The sequence below is a fragment of the Uloborus diversus genome, chromosome 4 (assembly GCF_026930045.1).
Source record: "Uloborus diversus isolate 005 chromosome 4, Udiv.v.3.1, whole genome shotgun sequence".
In the NCBI taxonomy this organism is placed as follows: Eukaryota; Metazoa; Arthropoda; class Arachnida; order Araneae; family Uloboridae; genus Uloborus; species Uloborus diversus.
The window spans coordinates 172,448,583-172,464,732 of record NC_072734.1 but is presented as its reverse complement, the minus strand read 5'-3'; the positions used below and the strand labels follow the sequence as shown (position 1 = coordinate 172,464,732).

At 33.5% G+C, this 16,150-nt stretch overlaps 1 protein-coding gene across 1 annotated transcript in view; it reads left to right on the top strand.

The window, feature by feature from the left end:
- LOC129221000 (neuronal acetylcholine receptor subunit alpha-7-like) overlaps positions 1-5,775 on the top strand; it is a 141,132-nt gene extending 135,357 nt beyond the window's left edge. The window contains exon 9 of the mRNA XM_054855436.1: positions 5,203-5,775. Within this exon, the coding sequence (XP_054711411.1) occupies positions 5,203-5,775 (573 nt within the window). The remainder of the gene's footprint in view (positions 1-5,202) is intronic.
- Positions 5,776-16,150: the final 10,375 nt, after the last annotated feature.

Here is a 16,150-nt window from a genome sequence, read left to right as displayed (position 1 = left end):
CTTTAGAAACACCCGAATGCAACCAAAGGGAAGGTACACAACTAAAGCCCACTAAAGTTTACATACCAAATATCAACTTTCTAGGACATACCGTTCTTGAGTTATGCAACCTACATACGCACATACAGACGTCACGAGAAAACTCGTAATTAACTCGGGGATCGTCAAAATGGATATTTTGGGTGTACGTTCTTAGGCATTTATCCACGTGTGGTCGAGTTGAAAAAAAACTCAACATTCATTCGGGGGTGAGTAAAATGGAAATTAAGGTCGATTTTTGAGTGAAAATTTTTTTTTGCGAATACAATACTTCCTTTTTTGTAAAAGGAAGTAAAAAGTGCTCCTTCTTTTCCATAAGTGTTATTACACACGACCCCCACCCCGTACACAGTGAGTTTTGAAAATTGCCTTTCACAGGTTTCGTCGTTTCTGAATATTCTATAGGAGTGTCAAAGTGTATATACAATGCATTTTATAGGAAAAAGCCATGAAATATGTACAAAAATAAATAAATATTTTGTTGGGGAGGGGGTGATTGAATCGTTTTCCGATTATCTAAATTAAATCACTAACCTGTGCCTATCCCATGTCGAGCTGGACACGCCCTTGTGTCTATAATCAATGTTCATGTCACATATGTACCAGTACATTAAAAGGCTTGAAAAATTTCTTGCAGAAACTCTCGACAATCAGAAATCACGCTGTGCACTTTAGCGAGTGGTACAATAACTACAAGAGACCACCTTACTGCCGTACATCATAGGAGTTCTCTCTAAAATTTTCAAAACATTCCCGCATGATATCGACTCCAAACAAAACTAAAAACCTCGGTATTCTACATTGCAAGAATATTCCCCATAATACCCGCATTCTTTTTTTTTTTCATAATATATATTTTTAGCGTGCAAATTCGAGAATGTAGATTTTCATTGGTATAATTCGGTCTTTCGCCGTTTTTCTTTGGTATGTGATTGTTGATGTTCATCACAGCTAATTTCGACATTTACCAAATTTCGCACTTTCAGTGAAACACGCACACACATATATATTACTGCGAAAGAATGTCGACAATCATCGTTGATTCATTAGAAATATTCGGTCTTTCGCCGGTGGCTTTGGCATGTCAATGTTAAAACTCATCTATTAATATCGAGATTTACCAGATTTTGTACTTTCAGAGTAGAACACGCTCACTCGTACGCACTCACATATACAGGTAGTCATCAAAATAATGGAAACACTTGAGATTTATAAAGAATTCTTTATTAGTATGGTGTAAGACCCCCTTAACGACGCCGAGAAACCGATTTATTCAAGTGTTAAATAGTGTTCAGCGTAATTTTGTACCATATTTCATGGAAGAAAGCGCTGGATGTTGGTGGAGGATATCGATTACGAAACGGTTGCTCTAAAATTGACCATAACGGTTCAATTATATTAAGGCCAGGTGACAGTGCTGCCCAAGGCAGATGTTTAACTGCACTCTCGTGTTCATCAAGCCATGATTAGACAATCCCGCTGCATGGATAGTTGCATTATGATCTTGAAAAATTCTATCTTCTTCAGGAAACAAAGTTTGCATTATGGGATGGATCTTGTCAGCTGAAACGTCTCTATACTTGTCCCCAGTGATCCTTCCTTTCAGGGTGAAGACTGGTACAGCGAAAAACCACGATATGGCTGCCCATATTATGACAGATCCTCCACCATGTTTGACTGTTGGAAGGAGAGAACCACGATCGTACACTTGGTGTTGATGTCTTCCAAACGTGTATCCGTCCTATAGTACGGAAAAGTGTCAAAGACGATTCGTCAGATTATATTACTCTTTTATACCCATTAATCAACCAGGATTTGTGAGTGTGGCACCCCTGTAGACGACGTTTAGCATTAACATCAGCGACAAGTGTTTTGAGAATCGCTACTTTGCCTTAAATGTTCGGTTTATCATGATGCCTTTTAACTGCAATCACTCACATTGGTGAATCCAGATGGTGATTGAGTTCTGTGGTCACTTTTGCTGTTGTTGTTGTTCACTTTTCAGACATTACATTCCTCTTCAATACCGTCGGTTTCTTTTACTGAGCTTCTCTTTCCGCCAACTATTTTGCTTTGCCGATCTTGCCTGACCGCGCTGCGTGTGTACTGTCATGACTTTAAATGCTATACCTCTAAAAACGCCAAAAGGTTGAGATTTTTCAGTTACACTTGCTCCAGTTAGACGTGCTCCAACAATTTGGCCTCTTTTAAAATTTGAGAAGACCGACATTTCCCGCACCTGAAAAAAAAAATCCAAGACTTCCAGAAGTTCAATTAACCCACCATATAATAGCAGATTATATAATTTGCCAATTATAAAACACCCAGATCTCTAGTTTTATTCTTTAGTACGTACGAAGTGCATTCAAAAATGTCACTTTTATTCACAGGCGTGTTTCCATTATTTCGATATCTACCTGTATATATGTTACCGTGAAAGACCTACATTAGAAAATGTCAATGTTTTTTCATCGGAAGTATTTGGTCTAGTCGCCGGTGTCTATGGTACGTGAATGTTGATATTCGTCGACTAATTTCAACATGTACCAGATTTCGTACTTTAAAAGAAAAGCACGCATATACCCTCCCCTAACCCCCTCCACACATATATGTTACCACAAAAGACAGATTGCAGACTGTTGATGTTCATTAGGTAATAGCTACACATAAGAGATTTTAGACTTTTACAGCAGTACTAATTTAATAATATATAGTACAATTACTTGGGTATTACAATGTCTTACTCGATAGATATTGTGCCTTTTGATGATTGCTATATCTATTATGTTAAGATTTTTAATTTATTTCGATTTCAGAGTTTTATTTCATACGATATTAATACGGATTTTAAAACCTGAAAACATTATATATATATATATATATATATATATAACACCTGCCTTGTGTAATTATTAACGATATAGACTATTTTCTTATTCGTAACTTCATACTTGCTGATGAATTCCGCCTATTAAGCTTCTATTTTGTCATCGGTGTTATACGCCTTACATAAAAAGTCCGTATTGAACGTCAGATCGTTAGCTTACACTAGAGAAATTCGTAGAACATTTAAATCATTCTCAATTTTTAACATCTCAGCTATTTCAAGTTCTTGTTACAACTTTCACTGCATTGTTGAAGAGGATTATTTTCTTACTATAAACATTGAACTTCTGCATCCGTTAGATACTGTTCACTACTTTTTAAACTTCTAAAAGCTGCCGATAAAATCTTAAACTGTTTAACCTAAGATTTTTAATTTTCATTAAATTTGCCTTCCATTTTGGATGTCTCACTAAATTTGAAGCATTGTTCTTTAGATTAGAAGTACAGTACAAATATCATAAGTAACAAGAAAGATAGAAAGTTGCCGGATTATCATAAAAGTTTTTCTTTCTTAATGTTTGATCAAGATTACGAAATCTCTGTATAGGCTCGATCCGGAAATTCGGGAGAAAATCATTTTGATTCCGCAGATATTTATTCCTTTATTTTAATGGGTATCTATCGGGATGCATTTGGGATGTGTACACGCAGTTAAGATAGCCACACATAAAAAATGTAATTGTTCTCACCTCACACCTATAATTTGGTCCTGGACATCTTTTCTATAACTATATTCTTTTCTAGTCCTTTGATATTATTTCCATAGTTTCTGTTGTTCTTGTCGTGTATGGCAGAGTGCAAGGTGAGAGAAAAGAAAAAGTGGGAAGAAAAATTTTACATATTTCTGAAGGCGTGAATCACAGCCTTAGAAATTTCGAAGATTCTATCTGAGTACAAAATGTCCCTGTTGCAGTCACTGTCCATTTTGAAAAGGGCACGAACAATGGAAGGGTAGCTTAAAAGGTGTTAAGTGTCCAGTTGCGTGCCAGGGCAGTGCCTGCATCCTCATATATACTGGAATCGTCGAGCAGGATCTTCATGCCCTTAAAATGCTTTGTCCTCAGTATTGTTGATGTAATTTCTCTGCCATAATTCAATTCTGGCAGCGAGAACTTTTGCAAGTGCAATAAACTTTCATATTTAAGAGAAATAATTTTAAAAAATACTTTGTGTTGTTTTTGTGCCCGCTCGTGTTATTAACGAATTCAGAAGTCCCATAGAAGGCAGAAAAAGTTTAAAACTCATCTCCTCAGTGATAAAAAGTCACGAAAAATTATTTCAGTGCGACTGCATATATATATATATATATATATATATATATATTGGTTGACCTTCTTTTAAACCTTTTTTCTGCAATAACCACAGTTCTTGTCATTCAACATTTTACGTTTTAAAAGGTATTTAATTATAGTATCATCTTTATTGCATTTGCTTTTTGTTGTCATTGCTTTTTTTTAGGCTGTAAAATGACGTTACATTAATATAGATATCAGTTTTTTCACCATATTACCAAATGTAGTTGTTGATAAATGAAATGTTTGTAGCTATGAAAGTTGTTAAAACATGTGTTAGCCATTTTGTGTATTACATAATGAGTCGTAGAAATTTTTAAAAAATGTTCATATGTGGTAAAACGCAAATGTGTCAATTGTGATTGTGCTGAGTTTGTCGCTAAACTGTAGATTAGCAATATGCATGTACGTAATCAAACAAGTGTTAGTGATAGTTAGCGAAAGAAGAGTAAATTGTTGTAACATTGTCAAAATATATTGTTGATGTTATTGTTTTTGATCGCAATGAATAAACTTTACATTTGAAACTGAAATTCCTTTTTTTCTCATTACTTTAATTTTAAGTGACAAAATCTCAATCATTCTTAGTTAGTGGAGCGAGGCCAATTTAACCTCAAAGCAAGATAAGTATAAATTAACAGAAGAAATCCACCACCATTATTATTCACTCAAGTGCATGCTGAAAGATGATTTGAGCCGAAATATCATTTGAATTATAAATTGAAATAGAAAACATTCTTTGGGAAAAGAAGAATTCGGCCTAAATTTAACATAATATCAGAACAAAAAAAAAAATCAAGCCATGCCCGCTGCAAAATGGCTGATCTGATATAATCGAAGATAGATTGAAAATTAAAAGAAGAACGTATAGGATTTTCGAGAAGAATGTATGGTATATTCATTGTGGTGACAGTATGACTGCATGAAAAAAACAAAATTCCAACCCTTACAAAATATACCTTCAACCTGTTTTCTTCTCACCCAGATCAAAAGAACGTTTCTACTGTGGCTTCCTTGGATCTTGAGAATGCACCGTCCTGACAAGATAACTGCCCGGCTCAATAACAAGAAAACCACGGCCTTCAGCTCTGGCCGACAGTCCTCCTTGAAGTCATCGGTGGATCTCAGGGAGAGGTCGTCTAAGAGCCTCTTAGCCAACGTGTTGGACATAGACGATGACTTTCGTCTGCCGCGTGGACGAAATAACAGCACTGGTGCTACTGCCGCGACATCTGGCGGGTGCGGCAGCTCTTCGAGTGGCTACGTGCAGCTAATAGGCGGTCCCAGCCTGGAAGGGACTCCAACGGCAATCCCTTCTGCCACTGCCAACCCTACCACCACCTCTTGCTTGAGCTCGCAAAGGGAGCTCTCGGCCATCTTGCGCGAATTGCGCTACATCACGAAGCGAATGCGAGACGATGACTCGATGCAAGAGATCATATCCGAGTGGAAGTATTTGGGTATGGTTGTGGACAGGATATGCCTCATCCTCTTCACTGCCTTCACTGTCATCTCGACGTGCGTGTGCCTCTTTTCGGCTCCTCACCTAATGGCTTGACGAAGCTGAAGAACTTAAGGGTAGCAAATATATGATGCAGTTCGTTTTCAGCAAAAAAAAAAGAAACTTTACATTCAAGAAAAACTTTTAGAAGAATTTTCTGATCATAATTAACCTACAAAACGAAAATTCGTAAAGGTACAAGGTGCTTCATTTATCGGATGCGAGTCATATCAAGACAGATTTGGTAATCAAAATTAACCTATTATTACCATTAGAGTTATGAAATTGTATGTTTAAAACTATATTTCCTTAGAACCATTCTTTTTTTTTTTTTTTTTTTTTTTTGAATTTTTCGTTACTTTGGTGCTTTGCATAGGATTTTTTTTACAAATTTATGGGAAGAAAATGGATATTTGCTAGAATGGGCAATGTTTGAGAAAGATTGTAAATGATTTGTTTTTAGAAACTAATATTATTCTAAGTCGCACTTAAATGGTGTACTTTTAAGCATAATAATTAGTTTCCGTTTTACTTATTCGATAGTTTATTAAAAGTAATACTACGATTAAATTAGGTATGAAAAAGTTTCATTAATTACCAATTGCATTACTTAATTAATGATGCATAACTGGAAAAAAAAACATTTGATTTCAATAGCAAATACATATTTTAAATATTTTGCTTTTTATAGCTCCCCCCACCCCCACCCCGTAGCAAAAAAACGAGTATTTTATTTTGACGAAAGTTGTACTATGTGAATTTTTTATCTCAAAACACGGATTTGATTTTCGATTTCTTTTAATCAAAGTATCTTAAACGTCTTAAGCAACTGATAAATTAAATAAATTAAAAAATTTTATTAATAGCCATAGCAGATGCAATGACATGTAGATATATATGCTTAGAACTTTTTTTTTCTATCTTGACTAACCACAATATTTATGTCAAGGACAATTTATTCGCCAGATTATACTTTTGAAGCATTTGAATTAAATTTATTTTTTGATAGTACGTCCTAACTTCAAACAATCGCTTGTGTACATATTTTGAGCAATCAATGCCTGTTTTATTTGTGCAAATACTCGACAATGTTATACATTAAATACCGAACAAAAGACGAAAATTTTATTTCTTGTTATCGAAGCTGTAAAAAATTCATTAAGAAAGAGCTCGTCATTTAAAATAACTCTATTTTTTTTAAAGCTAATAAATCATCAATCTATTTGTACAGTTGAGGTACATTCATAACGAAACTTTGACCATCCTTTTGCCTTTGGGTTTGTTCTTTCATTATAATTTTTAATGAGACAAAATTTAAAACATTAACTTAATATCGAAAACATAATCCGCATTTTCGTGACAACTTAAAATAGTGTTCTGTCAAAAAGATCTGCGATACTTTTAAACGTTTCTTAAATATCCTCTGAATGGTCAATTTCAATTAAATGCAGTACTTGGGATAATATTTTACATCGTCTGAACATTCTTTGAATGTAAAAGCAAATGATTCCTCTTTTTTCCCATTGGCTGATCGATTTCCATTGGCATCTTTCCATTGGCTGACTTAAAGTGATGGAATCATGTTTAAAAAAAAATGTTATTCTCGCAGAAATGTTTATTACACTATAGCTATGATAAAAAAAAATTAGATTTCTGTTTTTAACTTAACACACTCCGATACATATCATGTACGCCACGTAATTTCAGGAAAAAATAAATTTTTAACAAAAGTGTTGGGGCCAATGCATTTTTCGAAACGAGTTCAAAGCAAAATAAATGAAGCATCGCGAGCTATAAAAAGTCAAAACTTATCTTTTTGAGCTGCCCCAGCGTCGTGTGTTCGAATTACATTAATTTAAATATCGATCAAATAATCTGCGTTTTTAGAGGTGATATTACTTTTATTTTCTTTATATTTAATTTAGTTTATCTTAGCAGCATAAAATCAACTGAATTTCAACAAGTATTGCAATATTTAAGCTGTACGCTTAATATTTAACCGTAAGCCTCTGTGGCCAGACGCATTGCAACATGTTCACTATTTCAAAAATATCATTATGAAATGAGACATGAGTTTGAACATAATTGGGAAACACAGTGTGTATGAGAGAAAAATACAACTCCTACTTCTTAAATTGATATCTGATAAACATATTCCTACTAGAGATGTCCCAAAACTTATTTCCGAGTTGACCATTATTATTTCTGTTTTAGTAACTCTAAAATCAAAATACATTCCATTTCGATATACGATTCTCATCAGTATCAGAGCTTGGAATAATAAAGATTTTCCGAAAGTTTTATATAAATTTTAATGAAAAATTAAAAAATAATACTTTTGGGGGCTTTCACTAGAAAAAACGCCCATACGACCGCCAACTTGTAAAGCCGCCAAAGTACGCGTGTATTTCAGCTGTTTTGTAAGGATATGAAGAATTGCGATGTTTTGAAGTTTTCAGTCATAATGGAAATTTTAACTTATGCACTTACAGATGCGTAATTATGATCGGGCAGTTTTGCATCTTTTCAAAAGTTTACAACCTGTGTGCATCTATAATTTGAAACAAAAAAACAAAATATGTTTTAATTTTACAAATAAGAAGCAATTTTTTTCAAAAGCACCATATCGTTAAAGCAAAATTTAATTTAGGAACTTAATCCAACAACTTTTGTACCGAAATAAAAGCTTGACAGTTATGATGAAGCTCAACTCTAAACTAGTTTTTTGATGGCCACGAGCTGGAGCAAGTAATCTGGCGCCGGCTTTAAAAAGTAACGTTAGGCGCTACAGGTAAACGTTTTGATAAAAAAACTTAAAAAAATGTTATAAAAGTTTCCGTTTAGTAGAGTTTATTTAATATAAATAGGCGAAATACTTACAAACCGTGTCTCTAGTTTTTGAAATAAAACTGGCGCATACAAAAAAAAAAATATATCGAAGGTAGTTACACTGAAAGAAGAGTGACTAAACAAGTTAATATTAATGACCTAAGGTTAGTTTTTGTTGTGATTTATTTGTTCTACAAACAATGGACAAAGGTTCCCGAATAAATGATTGTAAGGGACATATTCCTTCTATTATGGACCATGAAGTCATATTTTTTTCATTTTAAAACTGCACATAATTATTTAAAACATATTCATCACAATGACCCCCCTGTACATTATTATAAAAAGGGGGAAAAATCAAAACAAAAATTCTGAAAAACTTTATTAAAAACAATGACATTATTATAAATGATATAAAAATGAGCTCCATTTTTTTAAACCATATTTGTGATGAAAATTCTGGTACGATATATCAGTTGATTAAAAAGTGATGAATTAAACTGAAAGTTGTATATTTTATAACAAAAAAAATTGCTGAATTATTACACCTTTTAAACGTTGCACTATTACATAATATATAAATGAATCACGTTTTAAAAGATTATCTTATATAAAAATTATAAAGAAGATAATATATATATGTATACAAAACACGCAGCGTCATGCTCAAACGTTTGCGCATATCTTAGCGAGCTTTTATCCTGCGATTTAAGAAACGCCAAACAATATTTATATTTAATCTATATTTTAAAAAGACCTTCACATTTATGTATTGTAAATGCTATAACAAAGAACATATCTTTGACTCTATTTAATATAAAATTTCTAGTGTGATTTATGAGTTTATTAAAAAGTGACGTATTTTAATCAAAATAACTGTTGCTAATGTTTATCTTTGTTGATATTAATAAATCTAATATGTACAAATAATTTTAAAGCATTCATCTATTGTCTTAATTATATGATACTCAAATGCATATTGTGATTACGGTTTTCCAATTTGTAGTTTTAATAGGTGTAGAGCGGTTGATTCATAGTGGAAACAATGGTTGATTATATGTAATAAATATTTACTAGCTATAAAGTAGCAGAACTTTGCTGTAAAGGAATGTTTTCTTTTTCTGAAGTTTGTAACATCGGAAAATTTTTAACTGCATAAACATTAGAAGTATCTGGCGTTATCTTTCTTTAAAAACAATAATACTACTGTCATCTCTACTAATAATAAAGCTGAAAGTCTCTATCTGGATTTATGTCCGGATTTCTGTCTGGATCTCTGTGACACGCATAGCGCCTAGACCGTTCGGCCGATTTTCATGAAATTTGGTGCAAAGTTTGTTTGTAGCATGGGGGTGTGTACCTCGATGCGATGTTTCAAAAATTCGATTTTGTTCTTTCTCTATTTCAATTTTAAGGACATTTTCCGGAGCAAAATTATCATAACATGGACGAGTAAATTATCAAATTATCATGACGTGGAACCGTAACATGGAAAGAGCGAATGAACATAGCCAATTGGCGAGAAAGTCATCATCCATTATTCAGAATAAACCCAGTAATGTTTGGAAGAAATAATTGTTGGCGCCAAACCAGTGGCGTAGCTACAGTTTCTGCCGCCCGGGGCGGTTCCCCTTTTTTGCCACCCTTTCATTGAGACACATCTAATACATTAAATCATCGAAAATTATTGAACTTAAAATTGAAAACTCCACTCAGGGAAGAAAAAGGAAACTATTTAATTCCGTATTCTTAATTCTAAAAATAAAAAAAAGAGGGGGGGGGAGTATCAGATGCCTATCTCTGAGAAATATTCAAAATTTACATTAAAAATCGCATTTAAAAGTAACTTTGAGAGGGATGGGTTTCACTCCCGAATTTTCAACAAAACTGAAGTCAGTTTTAGCCTTTGGTGACGTTACGAAGTCAAGGTATTTTCTTGAATATTTTTCGAAACTTAAGTTTTAAAATTACAATTTAAGTCTGTCTTAGATTATGTCAAGGGAATGAGGAAGGTTCAGGGGCTCACTACGGATATATTTTAGCTTTGAACACTGAGAAGCGCAGTTGTAGTCACAAAAAAACCTTTTATTTCGAAGGCTTTTTTTTTTTTCTTTGCCTCCAGTAATAGATTTAAAGTATGATTCCCTTATCTAATTTTTTTTTCACATCTAAAATGCTAAATCGCCGCCCCTGAAGGTATGCCACCCCTCCGCCCCACCGGAGCTACGCCCACTGGGCCAAACACATAAACAGTTGTTCATTTACTGTTGTCTGAAATTTTAATCCCTGAATTCGCTCTCTGCTTTACTACATCAAACATTTAAATACAACAGAAATTACTAGAAATGTAGATTTTTATGTTTCAGAAATGATTCCTGTCACAAAATATTCCAATTTAAAGTATAAATATCATTCTATGAAATGTTTTATTTGTATCTTGCAAGAAATAATCTAAGAATTTTTTAGAATTAAATTAATTTCATATGCTTTAATAAGGTACTACGGCAGGTTTTACTTTCTTATACTGTTGTCGTAACTACAAAGCATTATATGTGTAAAACAGTTTTAACGAACATTTTTGGACTTTAAATGGGAACAGTTCAGGACTGTTTTACGTAGTAAAGTAGTATGTAGCTAAGCGAGCCTCGGAAGCAAGTACGGATATCAAAGTTTCCAAATCGTGTTCAAATTATAACGTTTAGATTCGTTCAATCAAAATGCTTAAACATGTTTTTAGTTCGAGTTAATTGTTCATTTTTTTTCGCTAATCTGTCAATTTGTAAGAAGAAAAAGGAACAGACTATTTTTACAGACTTTGAATAGTAGCAAAGTTTTTACCATGCCCTTAGGAAGACGAAATTTTTACCCAAAGCAGTTCAAGACTATATTTGATGACTAATATTTACCTAGCTAAATATGTCTAAAGGTTAGAAGAAATCGTTAAATTGTTTGGTGAGGAACTAGATAAAATTATAAATTAAATATGATATTTTCATTATCAACAATTTGCTTCTGGCTGCAAATGTAACAAGGAATTTAAAAACTAATTTTAATGCAACCAATCATAAAACAAAAATAATATTATCAGTTATGGAGATCTGAAGCAGTTGAATAGCAATGTGTTTGTCAAGAAAATTGATTTTTTTTTCCCTATTTCTTATTCCACTAACCATTCTTTGGGAAAACACTTTTGTTCCATGGCGAATTCCAAACTTCAGCAAAGGAAACACATTCCTCCGTTTTACAATTCCAATTTAATCTTAAACGTCATTTTACTCTGTCATATCTCCAACTTAAACTCCGTATTTAATATTTAATGGTAGATTTCAAGACTGGCTAGAACACCAGTTCCTATTTGCCAATCGTTTCTGTATATTTCTTTCAGGGTCAACTATTTGACACTTATTTTTAGTGCATTTTCTTATGAATTTCCCGGGTGAAGCTCATTTATGGGTATCATATAGATATTGTGTAACAGAGAATTTTGTATTTTTGCAAAATAAATAAAATAAAAACCCTACGCTTTTGAGTGTTTCCTTTAAATTGTAAAGCACATGTTTGATGATTTATATAAGAAAGTATATTAACTATTTTTGTCCTATATAATTTTTTGCACTGCGTGGGAACGCAATGGGGAGAGGGAAGGGGCACCGTCAACTCAGTACGCTGCTACACTTTAATCATGTTCTCAGAAATATACTTTAAATTGCCCTAAAAATAAGATATAATTTTTGGGAATTCCGTTTTAAGAGGTGTGTGAATATAAGAATTTTTCTACCCAAATATACTTAAAACTCAAGCTAAAGTAGTTAACGAAGTTTTGCTAAAATCTGCTTTTAATTATTTGTAATACAACCAAGGTTAACGTTCGTGAGGAACAGGCGTGAGCTCAACTGCTTCACTTTTTTCTTTTTTCAGTTCATGTAAAGTTTTGCACAATAGACTAATATCGGATTATTTACTTTTAAAAATAGGCTCTGAAGAGTAGTTTTCCAAAGTTCTTTTGTTATAAATTAAACCCTGAACACAAGATTAGCAAACAGGAGTCTGTTATGAAATACACGCCAGCTCATTCAATTCCAGCCGAGGACTGCAGTTTCGTGCTTATTAGCACTCATCAGTCCGGCATAGGGAGTGACTGAGCTGGAGGTGGAAAACCTCTTAAGGAAGCCAAGAGTGCCAAACAAACTGGTAGCTAATACAGAATTAGCACTGACCAGACGAGTGACCGAAGCAATGGTTCGGTTCAGCTCGAATATTGAAGGCAAGACAGGTATATTCAGTAACCGCCCTATAGCCAGGACTGAGGCATAAATACATGAAATACACCACCAGCTCAGTCAATTCCAGCCGAGGACTGGTAACCAGTTTGTTTGGCACTCTTGGCTTCCTTAAGAGGTTCTCTACCTCCAGCTTAGTCATTCCTCTATGCCGGGCTGATGAGTGCTAATAAGCACGAAACTGCAGTCCTCGGCTGGAATTGGCTGAGCTGGCGGTGTATTTCATGTATTTCTGCCTCAGCCCTGGCTATAGGGCGGCAACTTAATGAATAAGAGTGTTAGTTTATAAGTAGATTTTTTGTCACGAATGTTTCGTCTAAAAATGATGTCACTCCTTAAGAGGAATTGATAATAGTGAAATTGTGACAGTTTGAGACAAGCTGGAGGCAGGGGATAACAAATAAAATGTGCTGTCACTCATCATATTATAACAATATGCTTTTAAAAACATCCTAAAATGTGAAAAAGGGGTGTGACACTTTGAGAAAAGAGGATGAGGGTCAAATATGTTGAAAAAAAGTGTGGCAATATTTATAGATAGCCAACAAAATATTGGATTGGGATATTAGAACTGGCGCATTTTTAAAAGCTTGGATTCTTGTCGCAAAGGAGAGAGGGTTTTTTCTGATTTTTTTTAAATACATATTTTTTATATTTTTACCGTTTTAAATGCTAATATGTTTTATTATTGGTATGAAAAAAATTTACAATGAAGTTTGTATGATATTTCATGTTTTTTAGCTTAAATATTTATTTCAAAATTTATGTCCGGTACATTAGACCTATTATAACTCCTTTAATTTTCCACCTACAATTTTAGAATTTCATTTATAAGACTCTTTGCCATAGTAATCTGTCTATCCACTTAAAAAAATATTTAGGTGGTTCATAATTTAGATCGAAGAATTAAACAACCATTACTCCACCAGATACCTCCGAAAAACGAGCAGAACATAAATTACGTTTGGAACACTTTGATAATTTTAAAGTCGGGTTTCATCCATCGTAGTGATTTTCTTAAAAGTAAATAATATATATGTCCTCCTGCAGCGAAATATTAGCTCGTCCTGAAACTTGGAATTGACTCCGTTTTCCTTTGTGCCAATATTTACTGTAGGGGTCAGTTAATGTCAAATCAACGAAAATAAAGCCACTTTTAAGAGTTATGTCAAGTAATTCTTTTTAAATTTAAAGGTTTTAGTTGGCCCACGTGATGATAGGAATGAAAAATTGTCTAATTTTTGAACGTTAGTTTTTGTGTTAGATCCTTTAAAGTACGTGAAAAGTGGCAAAAAAATGGCCTTTATGTTCTTTTTCTCAGCTTCTATGGGAAATAGAGTGGCGCCTCTATTTCCCATGGAGGTTGCATTTTGAATCTCTAAGAATAGAATATTACATGATATGACAGTGGGCAAGGTTATGTGACAATCATTCTTCACGGCCATGAAAATCACTATTTGTCCTTGAATGTTTTTAAGAGTATATTTTAAAAATCTGGTAATTTGTTTGCACACTAATGTGGTCTACACGTGCGAAAAATTTCAGAATGGAACTGCATATGGAACATACTGAAAATGAAATATTTCAATATCGCAGAATAATGCAATTTTTCCCAATGCGGTTGCTAATCGATAAGGAATAATTTTAAAAAGTGGAAATGTATTTCTGTTTCACATCTCATGGCAAAATTTAGTGAGAAGATGTGATTGGAAGATTCGGATTACTGAATTTGCCAATTAGGGCGTGTTCTATCGTCCCCACTTTTTAGACGCCTGCATTTTTTTTTTTTTTTTTAATTGCTTCAGTCATTGCACTGTTAAAAAAAATCTGAAATTTTACGGTAAATGTTACTGGCATTCGTGTTGCCAATTCTTTTAACATAAAATCAAATTTTACTGCAAAAGTTTACGGTGAAATAAACGAGAGTTAAAAAACTCAACATGCGAACAGCATGTTCAATCTCGGAACCTTCGTACTGGGAGGTGGCGTAGCTGACCACCATACGAGTGGGGAACGTCGAGTGAAGGGAAATACGGTGTTATGTGCTTCGCACTGTAAGTCACGTGGTGTATCAATTGGCGTTGCAACCGTAAATTTTCATCGGTGCATTTTACTGTATTTTTTTCTATCCATTTCTTTTCCGACCTATACTAACCTGGTTATGACTCTTCGACACTAGTTTGGTAAAGTAAATAAATTAAGCCAATACATCTTCAGTACAGTACCATTTTGCAGAAAAAAAGGCAAATAGGCTTTTAAACTTAAAAAACGGTAGCAATAAGATGTTCTGTGAGATTTAACTCTTATATTCCATTGAAAATGAGCTGGTAAAAGGGAAAGCACTTATCTTTTAGAAACATGACACAATTTTAAGAATGATCCTTAACGCTCAAAAATGGTTGGATTCTGAAGATATGATGGATATTTGTGACAAGGTTGTATTTAGATTGTGACAAATATAATAAAAATGAAACTGTGCTAAGGAAGTTTTTACATTTACAAAGACCTTCAGGTTCCTTCGACTAGCCGAACTTATGGATTGTTCTTAATGAACCAATAAATGAAATACTACAAAAGCTTACCCCAACAGAAGCCCAATAAGAAGGGTCTAGGACCTCTCAAAGCAAGCAAACCATAGGTTATGAAAAGCGTTTTCCGGTTTGCAATTTTTTTCTGCAAATATCTTCAGATACCATTATTGTCTGTGGCTAACAACTCAATTTCAATAATTTAAATGTTGAGACGGTGAAATGTCATTTCTTTTTCACCATGAGCCGACTAGAGTGTCATTCAGATTTTCTTCGCACATTAATAATATTGAAATAAATAGATTTTCTATTATTTTTTATCGAGATTAGCAACCGCATAGTGGGAAAACTTACATTATTCTGCGGCCATCAGAATATTTTATAATTCATTTTCAGTATGATCCCACCTGTAGACCACATTAGTAAGCAAAAAAAAAAAAAAAAAATATATATATATATATATATATATATATATATATATATATATATTCAAATTTTTAAAAAATATACTTCTTTAAACATTCAAATAAAAAAAGGATTATGACCTTGAAATATTAATGCCACATAACCGTGTCAAGTGGCATGTATGTGAAATCCTATTCAAAGCGTTTTAAAATGACATCTAGTGTGACACTCTAGCGACCGTAGAAGCTGAGAAAAAGGAGTTTTTGCAACTACCGAAATGTCACTTTTTGCCATTTTAAGAGTATTTTGAGGGGAGGGATGGATCTCACACCAAAAAACAACGGTTATTTAGTCAACCAAATTGTTTTTTTTTCTATCATCACGTGAGTA